This window comes from Schistocerca gregaria, chromosome 3, assembly GCF_023897955.1.
Source record: "Schistocerca gregaria isolate iqSchGreg1 chromosome 3, iqSchGreg1.2, whole genome shotgun sequence".
In the NCBI taxonomy this organism is placed as follows: domain Eukaryota; kingdom Metazoa; phylum Arthropoda; class Insecta; order Orthoptera; family Acrididae; genus Schistocerca; species Schistocerca gregaria.
Window position 1 is genome coordinate 390,712,842 of NC_064922.1, and position 27,828 is coordinate 390,740,669.

The 27,828-nt window shown below is 39.8% G+C and overlaps 1 protein-coding gene across 4 annotated transcripts in view; it reads right to left on the minus strand.

Moving 5' to 3' along the window:
* LOC126355957 (uncharacterized) overlaps positions 1-27,828 on the minus strand; it is a 93,689-nt gene that overhangs the window by 60,230 nt on the left and 5,631 nt on the right. For all 4 annotated transcript variants that reach the window (XM_050006547.1, XM_050006549.1, XM_050006548.1 and 1 more), the window contains one exon: positions 3,222-3,397. In XM_050006547.1, coding sequence (XP_049862504.1) covers positions 3,222-3,397 — 176 coding nt within the window. The remainder of the gene's footprint in view (positions 1-3,221; positions 3,398-27,828) is intronic.

Consider the following 27,828-nt stretch of genomic DNA (forward strand, 5'->3'; position numbering starts at 1 on the left):
TTGTTAAAACTTGATTTTTACAAATGTTTGAAGCTACTCTACAATAGATTACTTTTTTAAGAATTTTGGATAAGGCAGTCAGAAGAGAGAGTGGGCGGTAGTTGTTGACATCAGACGTATCCCCTTTTTTTATAATATTTGGCTGTTTCTGGGTCGTTACTCTTTCTTCTTAGATACAGTTCCCTTTTGTGGTTACAAGATATTTTGATTCCTTTAGTAAGTCAAGGTTTTTTGGGTGGTTTCTTATAATTAGATTTAACTACTTTCTTGGGGAAACAGTTTTCAAATTCTCTTACAAGTATATCATGAAATAAGTTATATTTTAAATTACTGACAGATGTCAAATTGAAAGAACCGAGCAAGACTTCCAGGTCATTCTTCCTATTATACGCTTTCAGTGAATCAACACTGAAGTCCCCACAAATAAATTGCTTTCCCCTATCTGACAGATAGAACAACAAAGCATCCAAGTTTTCCAGGAATAAATGAAAGTTTCCTGAAGGGGACCTATATACTGTTACAATTATAAAAGAGCCCTCCTTCAGCACATAAGGATAGTAGTAAGGGGGGGGGGGGTGAATGATTGACTTCAGTTTATTGGGAGAATTGTAGGAGGAGAGTGTGTTTAACTGTAAAGGTGACCACTCAGAGAGCACTACTGCGACCCATTCTTGAGTGCTGCTAGAGTGTTCGGTATCCACATAAGGTCAGTTTACAGAAAGACAGTGAAGCAATTCAGAGGTGGGCTGCTAGAATCATTATCATTAGATTCAATTAAAATTTGGGTATTACAGAGATATTTTGAGAACTCAAATGGGAATCTCTGAAGGGAATACGATGATATTTTCATGAAACACTACTGCAAAAATTTAGAGAAGCATCATTTGAATTCAAATGCAGAATGAATCTACTGATATAAATGTACAAAAGAATGAAAAACATGGTAGAAGTGGATCTCCCGAAGGATCAGTTTAGATTAAGGAGATATGCAGGAACACGCGAGGCACCACTGCCCCTACGACTTATCTTAGAAGATAGGTTAAGGAAAAGCAAACCTACATTTGTAGCATTTGTATACTTAGAGAAAGCTTTTGACAATGTTGACTAGAATACTCCCTTTGAAATCCTGAAGGTAGCCAGGGTAAAATACAGAGAGCAAAAGGTTATTTACAACCTGTACAGAAACCAGACGGCAGTTATAAGAATCAAGATACATGAAAGGGAAGGAGTAGTTGAGAAGGGAGTGAGACAGGGTTGTAGCCATTCTCCGATATTTTCAATCTGCATCTTGAGCAAGCAGAAAAGCAAACCAAAAAAATTTGGGATAGTAATTAAAGTCCACAGAGAAGAAATAAAAATTCTGCCGGTGAAATTGTAATTCTGTCAGAGACAGCAAAGGACTTAGAAGAGTAGCTGAATATACTGCTCAATGTCTTGAAAGGAGGACACAAGATGAATATCAACAAAAAGCAAAACAAGGACAATAAAATGTAGTCGAATTAGAACATGTAATGTTGAGAAAATTAGTTTACGTAATGAGACTCTAAAAGTAGTAGTTGAATTCTGCTACCTGGGGTAGCAAATTAACTATGATGGTCGAAGAAGAGAGGACCTAAAATGTTGACTGGCAATGGCAAGAAAAGTGTTTCTGGAGAAGAAAGACCTATTAACATTGAATATAAACTTAAGTGTTATGAAGTCTTTTCTGAAAGTATTTGTATGCAGTGTAACCACGTATGAAAGTGAGACACGGATGATAAACAAATGAGACAAGAAGAAAATAGAAGCTTTTGAAATAGGGTGCTACAGAAGAATGACCAAGATTAGTTGGGTATATCAGGTAACTTGTGAGGCAGTACTGAATAGAACTGGGGAGACAAGACATTTGTGGCACAACGTAATGAAGAGTTGATTGGTTGATAGAAGAAGTTTTGAGAAATCAAGGGATCACCAATTTAATACTGGGGGGATATGTGGGGGGCAAAAATCATAGAGTGAGACCAAGAGATGAATACAGTAAGCAGATTCAAATGGATGAAGATTGCCGTAGTCATTCAGGGATGAAGAGGCTTACACAGAATAGAGTAGCATCAAGGGCTGCATCAAACCAACAACAATAAAAGTCCCTACACTCAAAATTACTTTTTTCGCTCCAATGTATGTAAACTTCTATTTCCACATAATAAAAACAATTTTGTAGTGGTATTTCATATTGTATTTAATTTAAATACTTCAAAAATGTTCAGCCATCAATGTGTGTTCAACTTCCACAAACAAACCAGGAAAACCTAGCTAAATATTGACAAAATTCATAACACAAGGCTGTATTGGATTCTTTAACTATACTACCAGTTGTAGTTACAAACTATCATTTGGTACGAAACTCAAAAATAACTCATATCTTCACAATACATAAAACATTTTTGTCTGAGTTCCGAGCTGGATAATAATGGCTTGTAACTGAAACCGGTAATACAATTAACGAACCCAATACAGCTTTGTACTATGAATTTTGTGAACCCAAGAAAGTTTAGAATTCCATGAAAAATTACAAATCACCTCCTCCACTTTCCAACTCAAATCACACAATAATTTCAGGATATTGCCTCCATTGCTTCTAACACTGAGTTGAAAACCTTTACAGGAGAAAGTGTTGTACACACGCGGTGTGTGCCCCCCTCCCTTGCAAACACGCGGTGTGCCCCCCCCCCCCCTCCCGCGCAAAGAAAACAACCATGCGTGCGCGCACGCATCCCTTGGTGCACGCGCGCGCGCCCACACACACACACACACACACACACACACACACACACACACACACACACACAGAGAGAGAGAGAGAGAGAGAGAGAGAGAGAGAGAGAGAGAGAGAGAGAGAGAGTTATTTTAAATCACAGTTCTCTGAACTGCTTCAAATTTTTGTCACAATATAAAATTAGATGTATCTCCGCTGTTTTTCTTTATATTAAGCTTATAATATTAAATGCCAAGAGGATCAGAGAAAAAATGTTCTATTTGGACCTAGCAGGCTGGAGAGACAAATGAGATAAGAGCATCCAAAACAATCCAGAGTATATTCACACACGTCTCTTACCTGTTAACGTTCCAACATCTAATTCAGTTATATACAAGCAACATGCTTTTCTACAATTCTCATTTTATTTTACTTATGAAACACTATATTTCTCCCCAAAATAAACAGTCTATGCAATAATAATTACTTGATTGCAAAAGCAAATTCTTGTGCTACTGCCTTCCGCCGTTCTATGTTTGAAAGCAGCACACAGTGCAGATCAACACCTTGACAGAAGAGACCACCAGTCGATGTCAGCAGAACAGCTCGACAGGAATCATCTCGTTTCATTTGAGATAATGCACCACGTAGTTCACGTAGAACCTACACGAAACAGGAAGAACAAGTATTTTTAATACACGGACATAAAAACATAAAAATGTTAGCAACATTACATATCACTGACTTATTCTCACAAATGGTCACACACAGCGCTGATAGACAGGCACAATAAAATAACACACAAACACAGACACAAAATTACGAGCTTTCGCAACCGGCGGTTGCTTCGTCAGGAAAGAGGGAAGGAAAAGTAAAGATGAAAGGATGTGGGTTTCCTTCCCTCTTTCCTGACAAAGCAACCGCCGGTTGCGAAAGCTCGTAATTTTGTGTGTGTGTTTGTGTGTTATTTTACTGTGCCTGTCTACCGGCGCTTTCCCGCTTGGTAAGTCTTGGAATCTTTGTTTTTAATATATTTTTCCCATGTGAAAGTTTCTTTCTATTTTATATATACGTATTAACTATGCCCAACATAAGAAAGGCTTAAAAAAAAGTAATTTGAATGAAGGCACAAGTGGAATTAAAAGGAAATATTTTAACTGCAGTAATAGCTAAAGTAAGTTAACAGATAAACTGGTCGTGGTTAGTCCAGCACATAATTGTACTTTTTTCCCCCAGTACATACTGTAACTAGCACATGATTTTTATAATCACGTGACCAAAAGATTTTGAACACCATTTGCTGTTCACTCCAATGAGGCCAGCTGCATGTAATTAAAAGTACACACAATCGCCTTTCACAATTATTCCAGTGAGTATCCTCTGGAGAAAGTTAATGACTAAGTTTTGGTAATTTAATGTGTAAATTGTTTACACTCATCTTTCAGGCAGATACTCGTGAAAATTGAGCCAGAACCATCGACATTCTCGTTCATCCCAAACATGTCTGACAGGTTTTAGATCACCACTCTGACCAGCAAATCCGCTTGATTTTCTTCTAATCACGATACAATGGTCCTTATATAAGGGACACATTTTAGAGAAGGTACAATTACAATCTATTTCCAAAATGTGGGAAGCATATTGTAAGCTAAAACATTCTCCTAACAACTGCATTAATTCTGCAACCGAGCAATTAAAAAAAATGTACACCTAAAATCACTAAAATTTATTCTCATCACAACACAATCCAGCAATTACACCAGCCTTCTGCTGAGCCAAAATTTCCCATTTGAGTGCCATATAATATAACATGACTCAACACTCCACAAAACCTTCTTACACTGCTCCACAAACCATAATAGCAAGATATGATTCCTACTTTTAATTATTGCTCTTAAATAGATATGGCAGATACTGAGATGGGTGACCGTAGAATAGATAATCAACTGAAATCACTCAGTAGTGGAAAGGAATCTGGATCATATGACGTACCTGTGAGATTTTAAAAACGAAAAAACTAAAAATACCAAGTAACTGGAAAAAAGCACAGGTCACTGCAGTTTCTAAGTAGTGTTGTCACATTGAGGCACATACCTAATAGCTGACCTCAATCTGTTGTAAAATTATGGAACATGTACCATACTCATGTCTTATGACTTTTCTGCAGAATGTAAATGTCCTCTGCAAAAACCAAGATAGATTCCATAAAGAGAGAGCTTGTGAAATAGACTGTTCTCTTTGCCTATAAAATCCAGAACATTGCAGACAAAGGCATCCAGGTTGATACAATCTTCCTAGACTTTCGGAGGTTATTTCATACAGGTCTGTGGTGTCATTTATTGAACAAAATATGAAATTGTGGAGTACTGGACTTGATTTGTGACTGAATTCAGGACTCTATAAGCTGTGGTTCAATGAAAGAAGGTTGCAATAGATGTTCAGAAATGAAGAGAGTTGTGCTGCATAGTGTAGCATCTGCACCAATGATAGTGGTATCAACAAATTCCAGTTGCAATTGCTACAAAGGAGGCACTGTGTATCACAGAGAAAGTTACTGTTGAAAATATTAAGAGTTTACAGTCAAAGAAGATTTGGGCAGCATATTACTTCCTTCCATATACATCTCACACAAGACCACAATGAAAAATACCCATGCATCATTTGCAAATGTAAAGACGAAGGGGGGGGGGGGGGGGGGGGGGTTGCCCACTGCCACACATCATTAGGTGGCTAGGTGGCTTGCAGAGTACAGGTGTAGATGCAATATCTTAAGACCACTGAATTTACACCATACAAACTACGGTCCAACAGGGAATAATGTTTGCTTGGATAAAGTTGTAGTTAACTTTTCAAAGGTATTATGAAGTTACACCCTTAGGTGGAGCTCTTGCAGGTCATGAACCATTACTTTTAACATCCTCATCAATCAACAGTAAGCCTAATGTTAAATGGATAAGAGGGCAGAAAGAAAAGAAAAATATATTAATTCATTTATCGATAGATTAGCAGATGTAAGTTAGGGCTTTGTGTACCCATGAGGTGGTCAGAAACTGTCTGAAAAGTTTGTAAGGGTAGATTGTGCTGGGAAATAATTGTTAAGGAAAAAATCTGATATGTTGCACAGTTTCCAAATTAATTATCTCTAAAGTTGGTTGGTTGGATCACTCTTTGTTCAGTATCCTAAAACCAAACAACATAGTCGTACATAAATTGGGCATGGACAGTAGTAAGTATAAACCTAAGCCAAAGGCTGAGCAGTCACATGCGCTGCCATCTGTGGTATGGGAACAACTGCCACTATTTGCATCTGGTGGACTGCTTGAAACTGCATGCACAATGGACTGATTGGCTAACTTCAATGCTAACTAACTCAGAAATGTTACTCCTGTTTACTATTAATCAACATTAGCCCTAAACAAGAAAAATAAATATTGAAAACTGCAGAGATGGAGAGTTAACACACAGAATGAATAGAACATATAAAAATTCTTGTAAGCAGCTGGTCCAAGCTGGATGACAATACTTTTAATTCCTGGCCTCAGTAATTGAGATGAAAAACAAAATCAAGCAAAATGACAGATGCACATTGTCTTTGTGAACACTGTGGGAGTGATAGGTTAGGGGTTGTAACATATTTCTAGATTCATCACGAAAGTGATGAATCTAAGTAGGTTTTCACATGATAGTTTGCATCTATCTCAAGCATCTGGTAATTCACTTCTTTCAGCACCTTCATGACACTTTCCTATGGGTCAAATAAACCTGTGACGATTTGTGCTGCCTTTCTCTGTATACATTCAATATCCCTCGATAATCCCATTTTGTATGGGCTTCACAACCTTAAGCAATATTTTAGGATGGGTCATATGAGTGTTTTGTGTACAGTCTCCTTTGTAGACTGACTGCATTTCCCTAGTATTCAACAAATGAACTACATAGTCTATCACTTGCTTCATCTACAACTGAGGCAATGTGATTGTTCCATTTCATATCCATACAAACTATTACACCCAAGTATTTTACGAGATTTTCGATTTTTCACCTTGCTAAAGACTTTGACTCAATACCCTTTAACATCCTACTTGAAATTTTGTAGTTTTATGGCATACAGAACTCACTCTTAGCTGATACGAAGTCCTATTTGAGCAACATGAGACAGTTTGATTCAATTAAAAGCATTGACTTGTGTATTGCACAGTTCAGTCCACAGTCAATTTCTTTTCATTGTTGCAATTAATGAGTTACTTCCTCACATAGGTCAGGACTCAGAAATACTTTACGCAGATGAAATGACATTGCTCAATACACACAAAATCATCACCACATTGCATCAGGCAACACAGGAAAAACTGTAACTAGCGATGAATCAGTTTTATTCTAACAAACTCCTTTATAGCCCTGATAATACACATGAACTAATTCTGGGATTAACTATTCGTACATAAGCAAAACGCAAAACTGTTAGACTTTCCTTCTGATTCCAAGAGAAAAGCAGCAATTTGCTATCTCATGTGGAAACTGAGAGATGCAGTCACAAATGACTATCTTAAGATTGCATATACTGACCTTCTCCAATCACACATCTCCTTTGGCAGATTTACTTGAGAATATTGCCTTGTGTCACAGAAGAAAAAGGTAATCAGAATAAAAAGCAAGTGAGTTCTAAGGACCTCTGGCATCCCATCTTTCTTACGCTGAGCATACCAACCATTGGGAACAGAATTACTTTATGTCAAGAGGAGGACAAGTGAGCTCTAAACTTAAGAGAAAATACATCATCACACTAACAGGGACAAACTGGACTTTTGATACACTGTGATACAAACTGACAAATACAAGAAACTCACACAAAATAACATTTAAAATTTTTTTAATAAACTTCCAAAATCTTCTCAGTACTTGCTTATAATAATTTTGAAGTTAAGATTTGTGGCTGAGTACTGAAACACCAATTCTACAATCTAACAGTGCTACTTGAAACAAACAGTCAGCTTTAACAGTTTTCTGAGATTACTCATTACAGCTGTCAGGAAAATAAAGAATTTTGCATTTCCCATCACGGGTACAAATTTATTATTCATTTTCTACTGATTTTGGTTGTAGCGACCAACTTCACAAGAGGATTACACCAATAAAAACTAATGAACAATGTGCACACAGCATAAAACAAATGAAGTACTTTAAAAAGCTGTACATTAGATGCAAATGCAGTTCAACATTCCACTGGATGAATTGAAAACCATGAGACTCATAAAAGGTTTGCATAACCATGTATAACAGGCCATGAACTCAATACTAGCACAAAATTATCTTCACCATGACTACACAGAACACTCATTAAGGTGGTAACATGAGGACTAAACTCTGTTGATAGGAGTACATCAAAGAACTTATGAATGTGTGAGAAATCTACGAGCATGTGATGGATGAAAAGTGATGCCTCTGAATTTTTTAGGTGAAAACTCTGAAATCTTTTTAAATAAAACAAATATTATTAACATTCTACATGAAACAATGGAAACTCCAACAACATAGGAAAAGACAGCTTGTTAATTACTGTGAAGAAGACATGTTAAGTTGCAGACTGGCACAATTAAAAGGTACTTACAAGAAGCTTTCGGCCCGAGATGCTGGACCTGGCGGTGCTGAGGACATGAGATGTACTTCCTTGTGTGTATGAATGGTGTGTAAATCTCTTTTACTGATGAAGGCTCTGGCTGAAAGCTTTATGTAAGTATCTTTTAATTGTGGCTATCTGCAACTTAACATGTCTTCTTTACAGCAAGTAGCAGTCTGTTCCTACAATTTTAACGTTCTACATCTTTAGAATGTCACTGTCACTGTAGAACGTTTGACTTTGTTAATGGAGCCACAACCTAACCTCTGCTTGCATCACTTTATCACAACCAAAGTGAAGTCCTCGAAGGTGTTTAAGTTTTGGAATCAGATGAAAATCGGATGGGACCTAATCAGAATTGTGAGAGGAATGACTGATGACAGTGAACCCAAGGTGTCAGTTTGTTGCAGATTGTAGATGTCACAGCACTTGTTTGTGGTCTGGCATTGCCACAATGAAGGAGACTGTGATCCATCTGTGGGCAAACTCTTTGAATTTGAATCTCAATTACAACATGCTTTTTCTCATGCACTGACATAGTTATGTCACACAGCACTTTCTAGCCTGCTAATACTAACTCCTTTTTTTAAAATTAAAACTTCATTTTGGTCAGGAAGATCATTCCCAACTACCACTTCTAAATTCATAGTGTCTCTAGAAACCACAAAAGTATCTGTTTCAATTTCACATCATCAATTTCTTCTATGCCTGTCAAATACCTTTATGAAGGAATCAAGTTTTTCCCAAATCATGTCAAGGCAACACCTGTATTTTGAAACCTTGGAGCATCCATAATCTCACGAACATGTTTTTCATAATAAATTGACAGTCACAGTCAATTAGCACCATCACCTCTTAGTTAGTCACTTATTCATACATTTTTAAATTTATAGTTGTTAATATTCCTCTGAAAAATGTCTGCATTCATTGTTGCCTTTTGATTACTCCCTGCTATGGGCATTCAGATGAGACATGGCCAAATTCATTGTAAGTGAAGCATCTCTTTCCCTTGCTCTTGTGGATGTAATCACTTGACCTCGACTGACACCACAACTGCAACACTTTTTGTTTGGATCCCAAGCTGCACTTTCTGCATTTCTGTTACCTGAGTCTTTAGCATCTTTCTTACTGGAGTTTACAAAGATTTCATTGCTGTAACTTTTGTTCTTTCTTTCAGCAATAACTTCGCAGCTCTTTTCTGATGCCTTATTTGTTCTCTTAAACTCTTCCACACTACCAGCACCATGAAGTAGAAGTTTTGTCCCTGAACCTTCTTCTACCCTCTCAATAATGTACCGAGTCATTATGAATATCACCAAGCAGTGGACTCCAACCCATTAAAAATGCTGCTTCTTCAAAGCCCATGATCCAGTTTTTAACTAGATGTCAGTCACTGCCACTACATGACTTAAGAGCACCCTTAACATCATCATGAAATAACAGAGGAAAATTAACCCTGGTCTAGTTGAGAATGTGGTGAGAATTTGATTACATTTTTATCACCTGCTTCTAAATCAGGAACTTTTTCTATCTTCTTTTCAAGTACACTCAATCTATTGTCACTATGCACTTGGACTGCATCCTCTTCTTCATCACCATCCTCTTTACACACCATGTTGTCCTTAATTTTCACTGCAACTTTGGCAGTGTTGCGTAAATAACAACAAATTTCAGTAGTCATATCATTTTTTGTCCTGCTTTCTGCACACAGCATATTGCAGATTGCCTGCACTTTCACTTCTGAAAAATATGCTTCAATAAATGACTTCTTAGCTTCAAGTTCATTGGATACTGATTGAAAAGTAAAAGTAGAAAATCCTCTCAAGTGTTTTCAATTTCTTCTGTCATCTGAAACCTTTCTGAAAATTGACTTATGTAGAGATTAACAGTTTTCAGTGGTGCAGAGGTTATACCTTTATTTACTTTCTTAATGGGGGACTGATGACCTTAGCTGTTTAGTCCCCCTTCAACATCCCAACAACCACCACCACTTTCTTAATTTTGCTCAACACTATATTTCTAGATTTTTTTCCCTTTGTCAGTTATTTCCTTGCATCAATCTGTTACTATTAATTATTATTAAAAATATTAACAGAATCTTCCATTGGTTTTTGGTAGAACAACATTATAATAAATGAAAAGCACCAGTTTGCTTTTGCTTTACAATATTGTAGAGCAAAAGCAAAATGGTGCTTTTCATTTATTATTAAAAATTTGAATCCTTATCTTAGATCCAAAATCAACACAATTACACATCACTATGTTGTCACATGCAAAACTGTGCTCAGGAAAGTTCATTGTAAACATTATAGATTGGGTGTCAAAATTATCTCGTCTCTCATTCAATCCATTTTCCAGACAGAATCTCCAAAATTGTAGGAAACTTAATTCCGACTTTCATGTATAACTATTACTTCCACAGTTATAAACCCTGAACATTGAGCAATCCAGGAAAATAAAAGAACACAACCACCAAACTCGTGTTTTTTTCGTGAACATTGTTTGTCCGGGAACACTCAAAACCAGTATTCAGTATTCTAGACTATGCACTGTATGAATATTGTGTGTTCATTCAGAGACGACAGACACACACCTACACACGCACGCACAAGCAGCTCTCACACACGACTGCAGTCGCAGGCAGCTGAGGCCACACTGCAAGGTGCAGCACCAGAGCACGATGGGTGTGGCGACTGGGTGGGGGTAAGGAGGAGGCTGGGGTGGGGAGGGATAATAGGCTAGGGGTGGCGGACAGTGACATGCTGTTATGGGAAGCACAAAGGGACAAAGTGGAAAGAGGGTAGGGCAGTTACGAGCAGTCGGGAGGTTACACAGAGGGCAGGGGGGAGCAGGGGGGGGGGGGCAGCAGAAAGGGAGGGAAGTAAACAGACAGGGTGCACCAATCATGCAGTGGAGCTGCTGTTTGCAGTGTGGCCTCAGTTGTCTGAGACTGCAGTCATGTGTGTGAGAGTAGCATTTGTGCGAGTGTGTATGTGTGTGTCTGTTGTCTAATTTTGACAATGGCCTGACTGGTTGAAAGCTATATTAGTGTCAGTCTTTTTATTGTGCCTGTCTGCAACTCAGCATCTCCACTGTATAGCGAGTAGCAACTTCCTTTTCATAATATTGTTACATTCCATCCCAGATTTTCCATTGTTTGATTAATGATCTGCAGTTGCTAAATATAAACTGGAATTGAGTATATATCTTAATTTCCTTCTCCTACACCCTCTGTCCACTTCCTCCTACCCTCTCTCTAACCTTGAGCCTTGTTACTCTCATTGAGAACGAAACCTTGATTGGGAACTGAAGTTGCTTAAAATGAGTGGATTAATCGGTTGGGATCTTTGGCATATTGGGTATGAGAAAGACCACTCCAGCAGCTGATTCTGTGAGGATAGTAGCTTCAATGACATTATTTTGCATAGTTTCTATCTGCAAATGGGTAGGATTACAAAGTTTCAGGTGATTCATATTCCATACTTATATTCTAATAATATGCTGATACACATACAAATTTCTTATTTTATGTTAAAACGGGTTGCGAGGAAGAAAAGAAAACAGCACATTGTTGTGTTTACAATTTTTGTTGCTGAGCCCAAACCACCATCATATGCGAATTCAGTAGTGTAAAGCGAGAGCTTGCTGGAGGGCAGAGTGGAGGCCTGTCGTGTTTTCTGATGAAAGCAGATTCTGCCTTAGTGCCAGTGATGGCCATGTGTTGACTAGGTAGAGGCCAATTAAGGGCCTGCAGCCAATATGTCTGTGTGCTACACACACTGAACCTACACCTGGAGTTATGGTCTGGGTTGTGATTTTGTACAACAACAACACGACTTCTGTGGTTATCCCACATGTCCTGAGTGCAAATTCATACATAAACAGGGTGATTCGACCTGCTGTGCTGCCATTCATGAACATAATTTCAGGGGATGTTTTCCCAGAGGATACTGCTCCCCCACCTACTGCTGCTGTTGCCCAACCTACTGTACAGAATGTTGAATGTATCATGGCCTGCTCGATCACCAGACTTCTCTCCAATTGGGCACACACAAGGCATCATCGGATGACACTCTAGTGTCTAGTGAAGGCACTGAGAAGCAGTTCATGTACTGGCCACTGATACGTACAGCCAGCAGCCAAGAATTTCTAGATGATTTGTTGCTTTGTTCTAGTCAGCTCTACAGTTTGTATAAATTTTTAGTTGTTTAACAAACTTGATTGATGGGTTGGAGAGATATTTCTGCTAGTGCAGTTGAAATGCTAAATGGATACAGGGAAGAACTAGCAAGTGGAAGATGACAGTATGAATGTGAATTCAGAATGCAAGGGAAGTTTCTTATTTCACAAAGATATTCAGTAAATAATTTACAGCATAGCATGGTAGTTTTCTGGGTATGGACCATATCATATTGCAAAAAACTATCACTGATGAAATCAATGTTTCATCCACAATTGCAGAGGCCTCCTCCCTGTTCTATTCAGTAGAGACAGAAGAAGGCCAATATAACTGTGTCCAAAATGTTATGTAAGCAGGCCTATCTGTAGGATGGTCACTGCACGAGACGGAGGTCAAAAATAGTGTGATGCTGGCACCCATGCAGAACTAAGGCCAGACGAACCCTGTTGGTGGGAATGGAGCTATAAGGCATCACGAACCAGTGAAAAGTCTGCTTGGTCAACATCAATGATGATTGTAAGGCTTATCACATCTTGGGCCTTGAAAATCCGAACCATCCACTCAGGCTCCACATTGGAGAAGGGCTACAGAGATTACTGTCTGAACAGACTCATGAATCACAAATGGAAGTGGGCAAACTTGACAAAATTTAGGCACAGCAAAAGACTTCAGAGAAATGTGAGCTGTGTAGTTACAACACATTTGTTCAAAAACTCCTTATATGAAGTGCACAGGGTGTCACAATCAGAAAAATGCACTATGTCTGACACCAGATTAACTTGGTCATCTACTATGAACCCAAAACTGTTAAGGTGCTTAAGCTGAAAATGTTAGTTGCAATAGGATAGTGCACTACTAAGAAGATAGCATACGTGCAACATTTTTGTACTTGCATCCAAACCTCCAGATGTCAGACACTCAGATCAGTACCAAACACTTTGTGTCTAAAGAGTATCAACCAAAATTTCGATTTAGTTTGCACTATGTGCTGTCATCCAGTAGAACGAGCGTACATGTTAATTAAAAGTAATACCATATCTACAGAGCACAGGAAAAGTATAACTGTAAGTAACTAACACATATGGCTTCTGGGGGAAAGATGGTAAAGCATTAGATCATCGCACCATGGGTCCTGGGTTCATACCCAAATGAGGATTTTTTTTTAACTGTATTATGTGTGAAAATACTAATACTTCCCCACATGTGACACAATATTTTCATTTCTTCTACTGTTCCAATTTTTTATGTTTACTCTGTGAAACTACAAATGCACTAGCTGCTTCATCATGAGTGGTGTCTGTTCTGTCCCACACGTCCAATGCAACACAACACCTATCTTTACTAATGTACTCTATAGGTCTGCTACTTTCAGCTAACAAAGTGAAAGCAGACTGACAAAAGGACATTTCTAAAAACTCTCGAAAAGTCAGGAAAACAATGTCCCATAAAACAGTTTCACGCATAAACCATTGTCATCTGTGGGGTTTGAAGGCAGGACTGTTGTTACACCTCACACTCCACCAGCTCACCCACACGAAATGTACAAAACTATCACTCACAGATACACCATTTCTGTGCTCCATTGCTCTTGTGTTACTGCTAATTACCGTTTATGCATGTTCTAATGGACGACAGCATATGGTGTGAACTATGTTGGTGTTTTGGTTGATACTCTATCTGCATACAATGTTTGGTAATGATCTGAGTGTCTGGCATCTGTAGGTTTGGGCGTTAGTCACCAGTGACAGTTCCCCAAGGAGAGGAATGGCCCTGTGGCAGTAAGACAGAGCCCGGTGTCATGCTCGACCCAGTGAAGGCAATCAAGCCAGCTATGCAGAGGTTGGACAAAAATATGGAAACTCCAAAAACACAGCACAGTACCCTGTCTAATACAGTGTATGAAACCCACTGACATCCAAAACAGCTTCTAGTCATCTTGTAATAAATATATACAGGTCCTGTATGGCTTTCAAAGCAATCTTATACCATTTCTGCTGCAAAAAAAGGGAGGGGGGTGCGGCAAGTTCTGGCAACAATGATGAAGGTGGAGAACAACAACACAACCTTCTCTCCAAATCAGACCACAAAGGCTCAAGAATATTGAGATCTGATGACTGGAGTGACGGCGGGAGATTCAATAATTCATCCTCATGCTCACAAAATCAGTTCTGCACAATGTGAGCTGTGTGAACGTGCACCTTGTTGTCTTGGAACACAGTAACACTACTGGGAGCAAACACCTTACCATCGGATGGACCTGATCAGCCAAAATGGTCATGTAATCCTTGGTAGTAATGCAATTTTGCAGAATAATTATGGAGCCCACAGAATGCCACAACGTAACTGTGCAAATAAACACTGAATTCCCACCATGTTTCACCCTTGGGATGTAAATTCAGCCAGAAGGTCTCCTCCCCCCCCCCCCACCCTTTTTAACATAACTAATTAATCATCCAGAAGTTGGAAACTGTGTGGAACAAGACTCATCAGAGCAAATGACATTCTTCTATTGCTCCACAGTCTAGGTTCTATGGCTTCAGCACCACATAATCCGTTTGCAGACATTGGCATCACTGAAGTGTGGTTTTGGAATTCCAGCTCATGCTACAATTGCATGCTTATGGCATTCTCTTCACAATGTTTTGGTGCTCACAGGGTTCAAGAGTGTGACATTAAATTCTGCAGTACTTTTTCATTACAATAATCTTCAATGACTGACTGTCATGATCACTCAACGCACAGTTTTGGCTCTGCTGTGACTTAGCAGATGATGTTTTTCCAGTTTCTTGAAGCAGTATAAATTTTCAATACAGTGCCTCCTGCAACACCAAACATTTCAGCTCCTATAGGTACAGAAGGCCCCCCCCCCCCCCCCACACACACACACAATTTGCCCATGTTCATACAGACTTAGCTCTGGCATAACACACTCATAACTACAAGGATCGCTGTTGTGGCCGAGACTGACACTGGCAATTGAAGACATTGCTCAGGTGCCATTCGTGGTCAAAAACCAGTCTTGGGTAACATCTGCATTTTCATTCAAGCATGAATTTCTAATGGCGTTTCCATATTTTTGTCCAATCCGTCAATGTTCCATCACTGATTAAAGGCATGACAGTGCCGGTGTTTAGTTGAACTTCCAAGGACTCGCCAAGCAGTGTCCAGTCCAAACTGAGCTTGAACAACAACAGGGAAACTGCCAGCTCTGCAGTCATGATGGAACGGACAGCATTGTTCTCATGCTGTAACTGAGCATGCAGCTGGTAGGCCACTTGAAGACACACATCAACTAGATAACTGATTGTTCAGCATATCCAGTACGATACAGGCACCAACTTCTGGTACGCCCATTGCCTCCATGAGGGCAGGGCTTAAGCTTCTTCGACGAGTGTGACATATGTCTCAATGCCAAGGTGGAAGGACGTTTCTGACATGCCCGATTAACACTACGAAAAAAAGTCATCTAGATGCCAAGGAGGGAGTAGAATAATTGATGTGCTTAAGTCTCTTATGAGATGTCAGTGGCACAGCACTTGTGAACTTGAGTGAGAGTGAAGAGGATGAAGAGTCGGATTCATCACTTGACCGCTGCTTGTGACAGCGGCTAGCAATCTGAGAAACCTGACCTTAATTTGTGAAAGCATGTGAGCTACTGAAGCAATGTCACAAGATTTTCCATGATTATGACTTGACTTCGTCAAAGCTGTGACCTTCCTTATCAGGACCAAGGCACCCATGGGGAGTCATTGATTCTGCACATGAAACTTTACAGTTCTGGCACACAAAACTGCACTTGTGAGTGAGACACTGCAAGCCAGCAGCCTTAATTGCACATGACTTTCAATGTTGTTTATGATACTGATTAAAATGGAACGTAGCAGCAACACCGTGTCTCAGCTGACTGTTGTATTTGGTTAATATAGCACACAGGTTACTGGAAGGCAATTCACTAGGGTCCATTGCAATTTCTGCACCACTTTATAAAATAACTACCTTACAATAAAAGCAAAGTAATTTCTGCTTACTAGAAATGCCATACGCAAAACAGTACAGCTCAAAATGGTGGAGGCATTCTCCCCCACTTTCTGAATATTCACTGAGGGCAGTGAATTGCAATGGCGATGTAGCCATGACTAACAACTGACACGATTGGTGCTGCTCAGAAATGAATTGCAGGAGAACAGCCTGCCATTCCTGCTTAAGTTTTCACTGTTTTTGAGCTGCAAACTGCTGCTGCTATCACAGCTATTGCTGCCAACATTTCAGTCCATAACATATAAATGGGAGGCAAACAAGATAAGGCAACAACTCATCGCCACTAAAGTGGCGGTGGCGGGTAAAAATGTGTAAACTGTAAGCAAAGTGAGTGGATTACTGAATAAGCACCACAAACAATAGCCAGAAAGTTGAGGTCAAAAGCTGAGTCAGTATCAGTCTAGGAGCTATGCATAATTGGAAACAACACATACGGTGAACGACACGAGACTGAGCTGTGGTGGCTTTCTTAGCCTGTGGCTGTCAGTGGCTCAGCCCATGTGACCCACTTTCCACATCTCTGGCAGTGCTCCTCATTCATGAGCTGCAACACCACTGATCCACTATCGATACCCTCTATTGGACGGGATATTAATATGTTCAACATCTTAATACAATTCTCTTCTTACTAAGGCTCAAGCTAACCGAAAAGCTTTTGATGAAATACTGTATTTGCACGAATATAGGCCACGCGCAACTATAGCCTGCACATAAACTTTTGGCACCAGATTATAGTAAAAAGTAAATCTCAAATACAGGTCTTACTACTAAATTTATGAGAAAGTTCAGTTAGACATTAGTTTGAACAGTGTTTCTCTCCCTCTGCTCCTTTAGTTCACATATAACTAAGAGTGACTCGTAACACACACACACACAATTATGACCCACTCTAAAGCTGCATGGTTCTCAGTATTATCATTTTCAATATGCACATTCTCTGGTTTGCAGTTCAGATAAAACACCCAATACACCTACAATTACAAAGTGCTATTATAACATACTTGATACAGGCACTAAATTATGTTGGCAATTTTACATAACAATTGAGCAGTGCAGTGAAACAAAATTAAGCTTTGCGTTCTGGGCCCATATGGAAATGAATAGCATGTCTCAGAAACAATTCGCCAGTGGAATTGAAAAGTTTCATTTGTATGGGTCCACGAGTTATGCAACGAAATCATCTATCTGTTAGTCGCAGTACTACAACTGTGCAAACACTGCCTCAAGCTTACAAACACAGTGTAATATCTTTTCAGCATTACTTGATCCAACTTCGATACAAAAGTTCTTTATTTTCACTCCCAAATTTCCCAAATAGGGAATGCACACGATGTTGAGCATTATGGCTGATGGACAAAAATTGCCACTGTTGTGTTTTTTAATCGGAAAACCCTCCCCAAGGGAGAAAGCTTTCCAAATTATTGTAAGAGCTAGTGACATTACTTTGCAGTAACTTGTAGTGATATTAATTTGACCCCACAAGATACGTGTACATGTCATTTTTAAAATGACAATTTACAATCTGAGGAGGGAAATCTCTATTATAGGCCACACCACGGTTTTTCAAGCCAAAATGTAGAGAAAAGGTGCAGTCTTCATTCGCGCAAATACAGTAAATGCTCCTGAAATTTAGATATATTTTTACAAATACAGGAATTGTTTCTCGTGCACAATTAATTAGATTAAAACCACAAAGAAGCCATTTTCCGTTATATAACCACTTTTGCATTCATAACAAACAATAGATGAACAGTCAGAATAGAAGTAAATCGCACATAAATGAGGTACTCTGAACTTCATTCTTTACACTGAACAGCTAGTAAAAACAGTAATACTTTCAAAGGCAGTTCACACACAATCTTCTTGTCGAATGAAATTAAAAAATGAAGAAATCTCGAAAAGAAAAGAGGTCTACTTCACCTTGTTTTTTTGCATGGTAACAAGGGCATTATCCATCAATTTTGTTACTGATTTGTCCTCCCAAATTTTCATTGCTGATTTTCAAAGATCCATTTTCTGGCAAAGTGTTTGCCCAAATGTGTTCAGTGACAATGAGAAGACATTCATGTGAGCAACAAATGAGCCACCTGGACTGCATAAACTGAGATACACTGGATAGGAATGCTGCACAGACACCATGCCAGTGTGTAGCACATTACGACTTGGAAAAATCGACTGGGTGGGGAGACAGAATAGTGGGTGGGGAACCTGTAGGGAAAAGAGTGAGTGCAGGATGGATGAAGTTAGGGTCCTTGGGCAGGGGTGCAAATGGGTGTGGAGAAGGAGACTAGCAGAGATTGAGGCCAAGGAGGATTAGAAGATCAGAGGATGTCATGCAAGAACAACAAGAACAAAAGGTTGGTTAGTTTGTGGGGGGTTGAAGGGACCAGACTACAAAGGCCACTGGTCCCTTGTTCCACAACCATAAAATCCTACAAGGAATAAAAAAAGACAAGCAACGGAGAAGACAAGGGACAACACAGAACAAGAAAGACACAGACAAAAGCAATTAAAAGCATACTGAGAGTTACAGTGGTTGGCTGAACATGGAAACAAATCAAGGGAAAGCCAACCACCAAGAAAAACACGAAAAACCCCAGTCTAAAACCATATGCTAAATGCCAGAAAAAAAAACCAAACCTTTGGATCACACAATTAAAGCACCGTACATAAATAAAACTCAAAACAAAGTCTGCCATTGCAGCATCATCCAATAAAAGTGCAGGGAGCGTATCAGGCAGTGCATATGTCTGCCTGAGCGGAGTTAAAAACGGACATCAATGACGAACCACAGTGACAGAGAGGTAGGTCCTTGCTGTGCAATAAATATCCGTGCGTCAGCCAGGTGTGGCCAATGCATAGCCAGCAGAGGACAACAGAGTCCTCACGAGAGGCCCGCAAGGAAGAGCGCCACACACTGGTAGTCTCCTTGATGACCCGTAGTTTGTTGGGTGAAGGCAGGGTGTGCCATTCATCACTCCAAGTACCAAGTACCTTGTGCCGCAAAACTGAATGGAGATCACACTCCAAAAGGCCGATATCCAGGGCCGATGCACTTACAGCCTGTTTGGCCAGCATGCCTACACATCCATTTCCTGGGATGCCGACATGACCCAGGGTCCACACAAGGACCATGGAGAGGCCACAACGCGCTAGAGTATGGAGGGGCTCCTGGAGAGCCATCACCTGACGAGAGTGAGAAAAACACCGGTCAATAGCTCGCAAACCGCTCAGGGAGTAACTACAGGTAACGAATGACCCACATGAGCAGGAGTGGATATATTCTAGGATGCAAGAGATGGCCACCAGCTCAGCAGTGAAAACACTGAAGCCAGCTGGCAATGAGCGTTGTTCAGAATGATCCGTTAGAGTAATGGCATAACCAACACGACCAGCAACCATCGAACCATCGGTATAGATCACGTCAAAGCCCTGAAATGCGGCAAGGACTGAAAAAAAAAGGTGCAGCGGTGGGTCTCAGGAGGGACTGAGTCCTTTGGGCCATGCCCAATCAAGCCGAAGGTATAGGTGAGGCACACACCACGGGGGTATATGTAGAGGAGCCCAGAAAAAGAGTTAGAAGAGGGAAAAACTCAAGCCCAGAGAGAAGAGCCTGGATGCAAACTGCGATTGTACACCCTGGCCGGGGCCACTGTTCCGGGAGATGGATGACCGAGTTGGGGAACAGGAGATGGTAATTGGGATGCCCAGACAAGCTACAAACATGCACAGCATAAGTGGCCAGCAGTCGTTGGCACCAGATCCGCAGTGGAGGGACACCAGCCTCCACAAGCATGTTGTTGACAGGACTTGTGCGGAACGCTCCAGTTGCGAGTTGGATCCTGCTGTGGAGGATGGGGTCAAGCAACTGCAACGAGGAAGGCGAAGCCGAACCATAAGCCAGGCTCCCATAATCTAGACGGGACTGAATCAATGCCTGATACAGTTGTAGAAGGGTAGACCAATCAGCACCCCAGCAGGTGTGACACAAACAACGAAGAGCATTAAGATTCTGCCAGCATGTTTGTTTAACCTGCTGAATATGGGGGAGCCAAGTCAACCAGGTATCAAAAAGCAACCCTAGAAGCCAATGCGTCTCCACCACAACAAGAGGTTCGCTGTGAAGATAAAGCCGTGGCTCAGGGTGAACAATGCAACGTCGGCAGAAATGCATAACACAGGTCTTGGCGGCCGAAAACTGGAAACCGTGCGCTACAGCCCAAGACTGCGCCTTGCCGCAAGAACAAAACCCATATATGTAATACAGAGAAATTGGTGCTGTGGGAAGGTCCCAGATAGAACTTGTGAAGCAGCCATTGAAATCTAGCATTTTGTGCCCAGCAGCATGTTCTACCACTGGTGGTCCACCCTGCTCGACAGCTTGATAGTGGCCACTGATTTGAATGGACTGATGGTTGGTAGTCACATTCAAATAAAACACTATGCAAAAAATTCAGCAAAGCTTGTACATGACATGAACGCTTTAACATCTTGTTCAACATCTGATAGGACAGGATAAGCCTGTGACAAGTCTAGAGAAGGATGTGCCGGGTATGTGTATCAGGTAAATCCTGTGTCTGAGTCTTTCACAGTAATATAACCAATGTGGCAATTGGTTCTACATCTACATCCATACCTATACTCTGCAACCACCATAAGGTGCATGGCATAGGGTACATCCCATTGTACGAGTTGTTAGTGTTTCTTCCTGTGTCATTCAAGTGTGGAGTGAGGAAAGAATGATTGTTTTGAATGCCTCTGTGCATGCAGTAATTATTATAATCTTATCCTTATGACCCCTGTGTGAGTGATACATAGTGGGTTGTAGTATATCCCTAGAGTGACCATTTAAAGCTGTTTCTTGAAACTTTGTTAACAGACTTTCTCAGGATAGTTTACAACTGTCAATAATCTGCCATTCCAGTTTCTTCATTATCTCTGTGGCACTCTCCCATGGACTAAACAAACCTTTGACCATTCGTGCTGCCCTCCTCTGTATACTTTCAATATCCCCTGGTACGGGTCCCACACATCTGAGCAATATTCTAGGAGTGATTTCTTTTGTAGACTGATTGTGCTTTCCCAGTATTCTATCAATAAACCAAAGTCTACCACCTGCTTTACCCACAAGTGAGCCTCATCATGCCATTTCATATCACTGCACAGTGTTACACCTACGTATTTGTGTGATTCTGACAGTGACTAACTGATATTACAGTTATAGGATACAACTTTTTTTTTTTTTTTTTTTTGTTGTGAAGTGCAAAATTTTACATTTGTGAGCATTTAGAGCAAGTTGCCTACCTCCGCACATCATGTTGAAAGAGATAGTACCTCATTATAGGTAATTGCATCATCTGCAAAATGCTTGGTTTTACTATTAATATCTGTAAGGTCATTAATATAAAACATTAACAGCAAGTCTCCCAACATACTTCCCTTAGGCACATCCGAAGTTACTTCTACACCTGATGATGACTCTCCATCCAAGATAACATGCTGCATCCTCCAAACCAAAATGTACTCAATCCAGTCACAAATTTAACTTGATATACCATATGATCATACTTTTGTCAATAAGCATAGCTGCAGTACTGAGTCAAATGCTTTTTGGAAATCAAGCAACAATGCATCTACTTGGTTTCCTTAGTACAAAGCTTTCAATATGTCATGTGAGAAAGGTGAGAGTTGAGTTTCACATGATCGATGTTTTCGAAAACTGTGCTGGTTGGCATTGAGGAGGTCATTCTGTTCATGATAACTCATTATGTTTGAGCTCAGAATACGTTCTAAGATTCTACAAAAAATTGATGTCAAGGATATTGGATGGTAGTTTTGTGGATCACTTCTACCACACTTCTTGCAGACCAGTGTGACCTGTGCCTTTTTCCAAGAACTTGGCATAGTTTTATCTACGATAGCCTCTAGTTGGGGCCTGGTGCCTTGTTCAGTTTTAATGACCTCAGTTGTTTCTCAATATCACTGACACTAATACTTATTTCATTCATCTTTTCAGTGGTACCAGAATTAAAATAGGACAATTCTCTTGGGTTTTCCTTTGTAAAGGAACACATTTGAAAACAGAGTTCAACATTTCACCTTTTGCTTTGCCACCCTCAATTTCAGTTCCCATCTCATTCACTAGGGAGCAGTGGACACAACCTTTGGTGCTACTAATAATGTTTACATATGACCAGAATTTGACAATATTCTGCTATGGTAGACATTGAAGGCACCACACATCACTCTCCTGACAGCCAAATGTGTTTCATTCAGGATATCTCTATCGATAGCCCTACACTTTGTTCCACACCTATTATGCTGCAATCTCTAGTTTCTTTAAAAGTTTTTACCAAGCGAGGCGGAGCAGTGGTTAGCACACTGAACTCGCAGTCGGAAGGACAATGGTTCAATCTCGTGTACGGCCATCCTGATTTAGGTTTTCCGTGATTTCCCTAAATCGCTCCAGGCAAATGCCGGAATGGTTCCTTCTAAAGGGCATGGCCGACGTCCTTTCCCATCCTTACCTAATCCTATGAGACTGATAACCTCGCTGTTTGGTCTCTTACCCCAAACAACCAACCAACCAACCATCTTTGAAAGTTTGTTTACAGTGACTATATACCATCAGGGTTCCCTCCCATTATGAACTGTTCTACTGGGTACACACCTATCCAGTGCATGGCCAACTATTCTTTTAAACTAGGGCCAGTGTTCCTCTACGTGCTCTTGACCTGCATGAAAGTTTCAAGTTCCTCACTGAGATACGGCAGTACTGGTTTTTTTTATTTATTTATTTTTTATCTAGTTTACTGAACATATACATCTTTCTGCTGGTTTTAGTTGTCCTTTGTACTTTGGTAATCATTGTTGCCCCAACTGCATCATGGTCACCGATACCAGTTTTGATGAGGACATCCTCAAAGAGTCGGGTCTATTTGTTGCCATTACATACAATATATTTCCTTCATGAGTAGTGTTCCGGACTATATGTTACAGATAGTTTTCAGAGAATGCATTTAAGAAAGTTTCACAAGAAGTGTCATCATGCCTGTAATTAGCAAAACTCTAATTTTCCCAATTAATTATGGGACGATTAGTTCTCCACACTGATGATTACAGTACGAATAGGGAACTTGCGTACAAGTGAACTGGGGAGTTTCTCTGAAGTTTTCGGTAACATCAGGAGAGGAGTCTGGTGGGTGATAGAAGGATTCAATTATCATTTTATGCTCTCCCCTGATATTGAGTCTTGCCCAAACAATCTCACAAGCAGCTTCAAATTTTATCTCTGTAGATTTGAGTTTTTTGTCTATTGCAACAAATGTATCACCTCCAGTTCCCATTTGGAGCTTCACTGCTTTTCATGAGCACTTCCAACTCTGGCATTTTGTTGCAAATGCTTTGGTAGTTTACCATAATGATTTTAATAATCTCACCTGTGGAAGGAATTTCTTTCGATCTTATACCGATACTTCTGGGTTTCCTACAGCTATTGTTACCTGGCCATAAGGCTGGTCTTCACCTTCTCTATCAGTCTCTGGAAGGATCCAAGAATGACTTTGAAGCCCAGATGACAGGCATCATTTGTTCCAAAGTGTGTCACAACCTGCAATTGGCTGTAACCTTTTCCCTCAAAATGCCTGCTAGAATAACTTCTTCACCATGGTGAAGGAGACCCCCAGACATACACACTGAGTGCACCTGGTGTCCTTCCCTGTCCCTTGCTGCCATTTCCCTAAGTGGTATCATCATCATACACTGTTCGTTTGAACTACCGATGATTAATAGATCCCTAACCTTTTGCATTTACCTCTTCCTGATACTGGACAAAACAAGTTTCTCCACATCAGGTGAAGTTAGTCCCACTGGGTCAGTATCAGTGAAAGACAGCATCTCAAACTTTTAGTTAGAGGGACTGGTACAACATCACAAGTCCTCCCTGGTCCCCTCCACCCTGTACCTGATGCCTAGCTCTACCACTGACACACCACTTGCAGTCAAGTTATGATAGAGCCCGTACTTTCTGCAGAGGTGACAGGATGCACAGAAGATAGTCTTGAGGTACCTCTGGTACAGGTATCACAGGTACACGACTCTCAGGAGCTCTTCCAACAAACTGATTCACAATAGATGTCAACCGCTTGACAGTAGTCAGCGCAATTTCCAGCACCTTATGAACGTCAACCAACTCACCCCACGTTTGACAACAGTATTCACAGTGGGGCTGCATTTTGGCTGGTGCAATGTATTACAAGGCAGTGAACAAAGGACTTTGAATCAAACCTGCTGATTATCTTTTAATCTGTAGAGCTAGAAGTTGCTAATTCCCTGTAAGAATTGAAGCAGATACACAAAACGAGATTTCTATTAAGGCAGCACAAAAATTTGTGGTAAAAAATATTAGTTTCCTAAAATGTTTCGATGTTAATTACAGTTGTTAGCACACAGATGTAGTATACATAGTAATCAAAGCACTCTGCATTTTACAATTTGAGCAAAGTATAGCTAAATTCAAGCAAAATCTTGCAGGGATGATTTCTTTATGCAAGTATAATATATCTCTGGTTTCGGGAAAAAGATTTAAGTCATCATCCTCCAACAATCATGAAATTTTCCAGTGGTCACATTTAATTAAAAAACCTTGAGAATCCTTTCTATTAACATAAAGCATTAAGCTGCAGCTATAAATAGTATATTTAGTTGCTATCAGATGTTTTATCAAAGCCTCAGAATGTAAACAATGTCTTCCTTGTGGAATGTTGCCTCTTTTACTTGCTGCAAGTGAAGCCTGAAGCAGCATCTGCATGACTGGTATCACTGGAAACACTGATTGAGTAGATCATCATTATTTTTCTAGTCAAACAATATGTCTATTAGGTATCAGAAACAGTGTGTCCCAATCATTTCAAAAGCTTCACTGTTCACAGATAGTGTAATATCTGTCACAGTTATATTGCACAATTAAATATGTACCACGACTGCTAATTTCACTCAGTTTGTGCCAACAACATGAGTCCATCATGTTATTTAACAAATTTTGAATAATGCCATACTACATACAACATTGGTTGATATAGTTATTTCTTTCATGAAACACATAATAATTATTTTCTAAGCCTATCAGCAACAGTAACACCCTTTAGCAACCAAGGACACACAAAACTTTCATCATAAAGAGTTATAGAAGGGTTAAAAATGAAGTGAACTGTTGTCAAGCAACAGAATCTAATATGGAAACTGGAAGTAATGATGAAGTACTCTCCATATAGTATCAAAATAACAAATCAGTACTGTTAGACATTGTTTCCAGTATCAATATTTTTAACTGCGGAAAACATATGAAACATTTCGAGAAGAAAAAGAATTAACCAGCACGTCTTTGAGTGAAGAATTATGAATTCCTTAAACAGTAATTACGACAGCTTAGTTTAGGTATAAATAGATGTTTGTTAAAACTGAGCACCATTAATCAGGGACCGCCTGAAGATGGCACGAAGCCTGTCTGCCGAAATATTGTGGAGTAATTACAACAAGACCCAGCCAGACACCTGAGAATTCTACAAGCTTTGGGAAAACTATTTGAACTCCAAGTACTTTCTCTCCAACAGTGCTACCAACATCCTGATCAACCTATGTGCTAGAATACTGATTTTCCAGGTGTTCAACTGGTCCAAAATGCCATGTTTCTCAAACTACTTTAATGTGTTATAAGTGAGTGTCTTAGAAGTTCTTCCCAAAAGCACCAACAACTGCCTGGTCAAGCTGTGCACCAGAAGACAATTTTTCTTGGTGTCTAACTGGATGACAATTTCAATGTTTTGCTCTTTATTTCCATAAAGTTATCATCAGTTGCTGTGAGTGATTGTGTTGGTATTTCTGCCTGTCTATCTGGAGTCCACTCAGTGAGCATGTTTAAGATCATCACTTGTGACACTGGAAGAAGATGGCGTTCAAAATACAGTACAGAAAATGAGATCTCCCAACATCACTGGACACCTGTGAATGCCTTTTCTACTCTATCACATTTCTGAATAAGTATAGTATCCTTTCTCCAGCTCAATATGGATTCCAGAAGGGGAAAACAACATTGTTTATAAATTTCTAGATACAACTATCACTCTCGTAGAAAGAAACAGCCAGCTGTGGGATTATTTCTTGACCTCACAAAGGCCTTCGATATTGTAAACCACAGAATACTATTACAAAAACTATAAAACTATGGTATACAGGGCACTGCCTACAATTGGTTTGCAAGCTACCTATTAAACAGAAAACAGTATGTGCAGATATGTGAGGTCATCCCTCCAGGAAAATCCACAGTTTCATGTTCTGATATGCAAACCGTAAAACATGGTGTCCATCAAGGATCAGTTTTAGGCCAGATCCTATTTCTCCTGTTCATTAATGATCTTCCTCTTCACCTACCGACTTGCAATACCTTCCTTTCTGCCGATGATACCAATATTCTGATATCTGACTCAGAAGAACGCATTGAAGCTGCAGTCAGCCAACGTAGAGCTCTACTGGATTCATAGCTTACAGCTAATAGGCTACTTCTTATTGCAAAAAAAGACTGTAGGCCTAACATTTCATACAATCCAGAAGAGAAATCCCACCATCCCAACTATACAAATAGGTGAAAATAGTATTGAACTGGAAAATGTAACTAAATTCCTTGGAATATCTATCTCTTGACACTCTGAGTTGGAAAAGACAAACTGACAGCTTAGCCACCAAGCTAAAGAAGTATGTTTTATGCTTCTGTCAGTCAGGGAAGTGACACTTCTGAAAATCCTAATGTCAGGGTACCATGCTCTTTACCACTCAATGCTAACACATGGCCTCTGGGACTCCAAAAGAAAGCTGTCAGGGTACTGTTATTTAAAAAGCAGAGAGGCTCATGTAAAAAGCTATTCTGAAAACTAGGTATTCTTCCACTTCCATGCCAGCACATATTAGAGATACTAAGTGTCGCCAAGCTAAACATGGGCAGCCTGAAGCAGAATCTGGACTATCACCAGCACAACACTAGAGGGAAATATTAGCTGACACAGTTTCCACATTCCACTAAATTATATGCTTATAGTGTAGAATGCATGGGGAATAAACTATATAATCATCTACCACCAAATGTAAAAACATCAACAATCCAGCACATTTTAAAATAAGGCTTAAATCGACATTATTAAAATATTCTTTTTATAATGTACATGAATATTTTGAAAGTGATTTTATCTATGTAATATATTTGCGCAC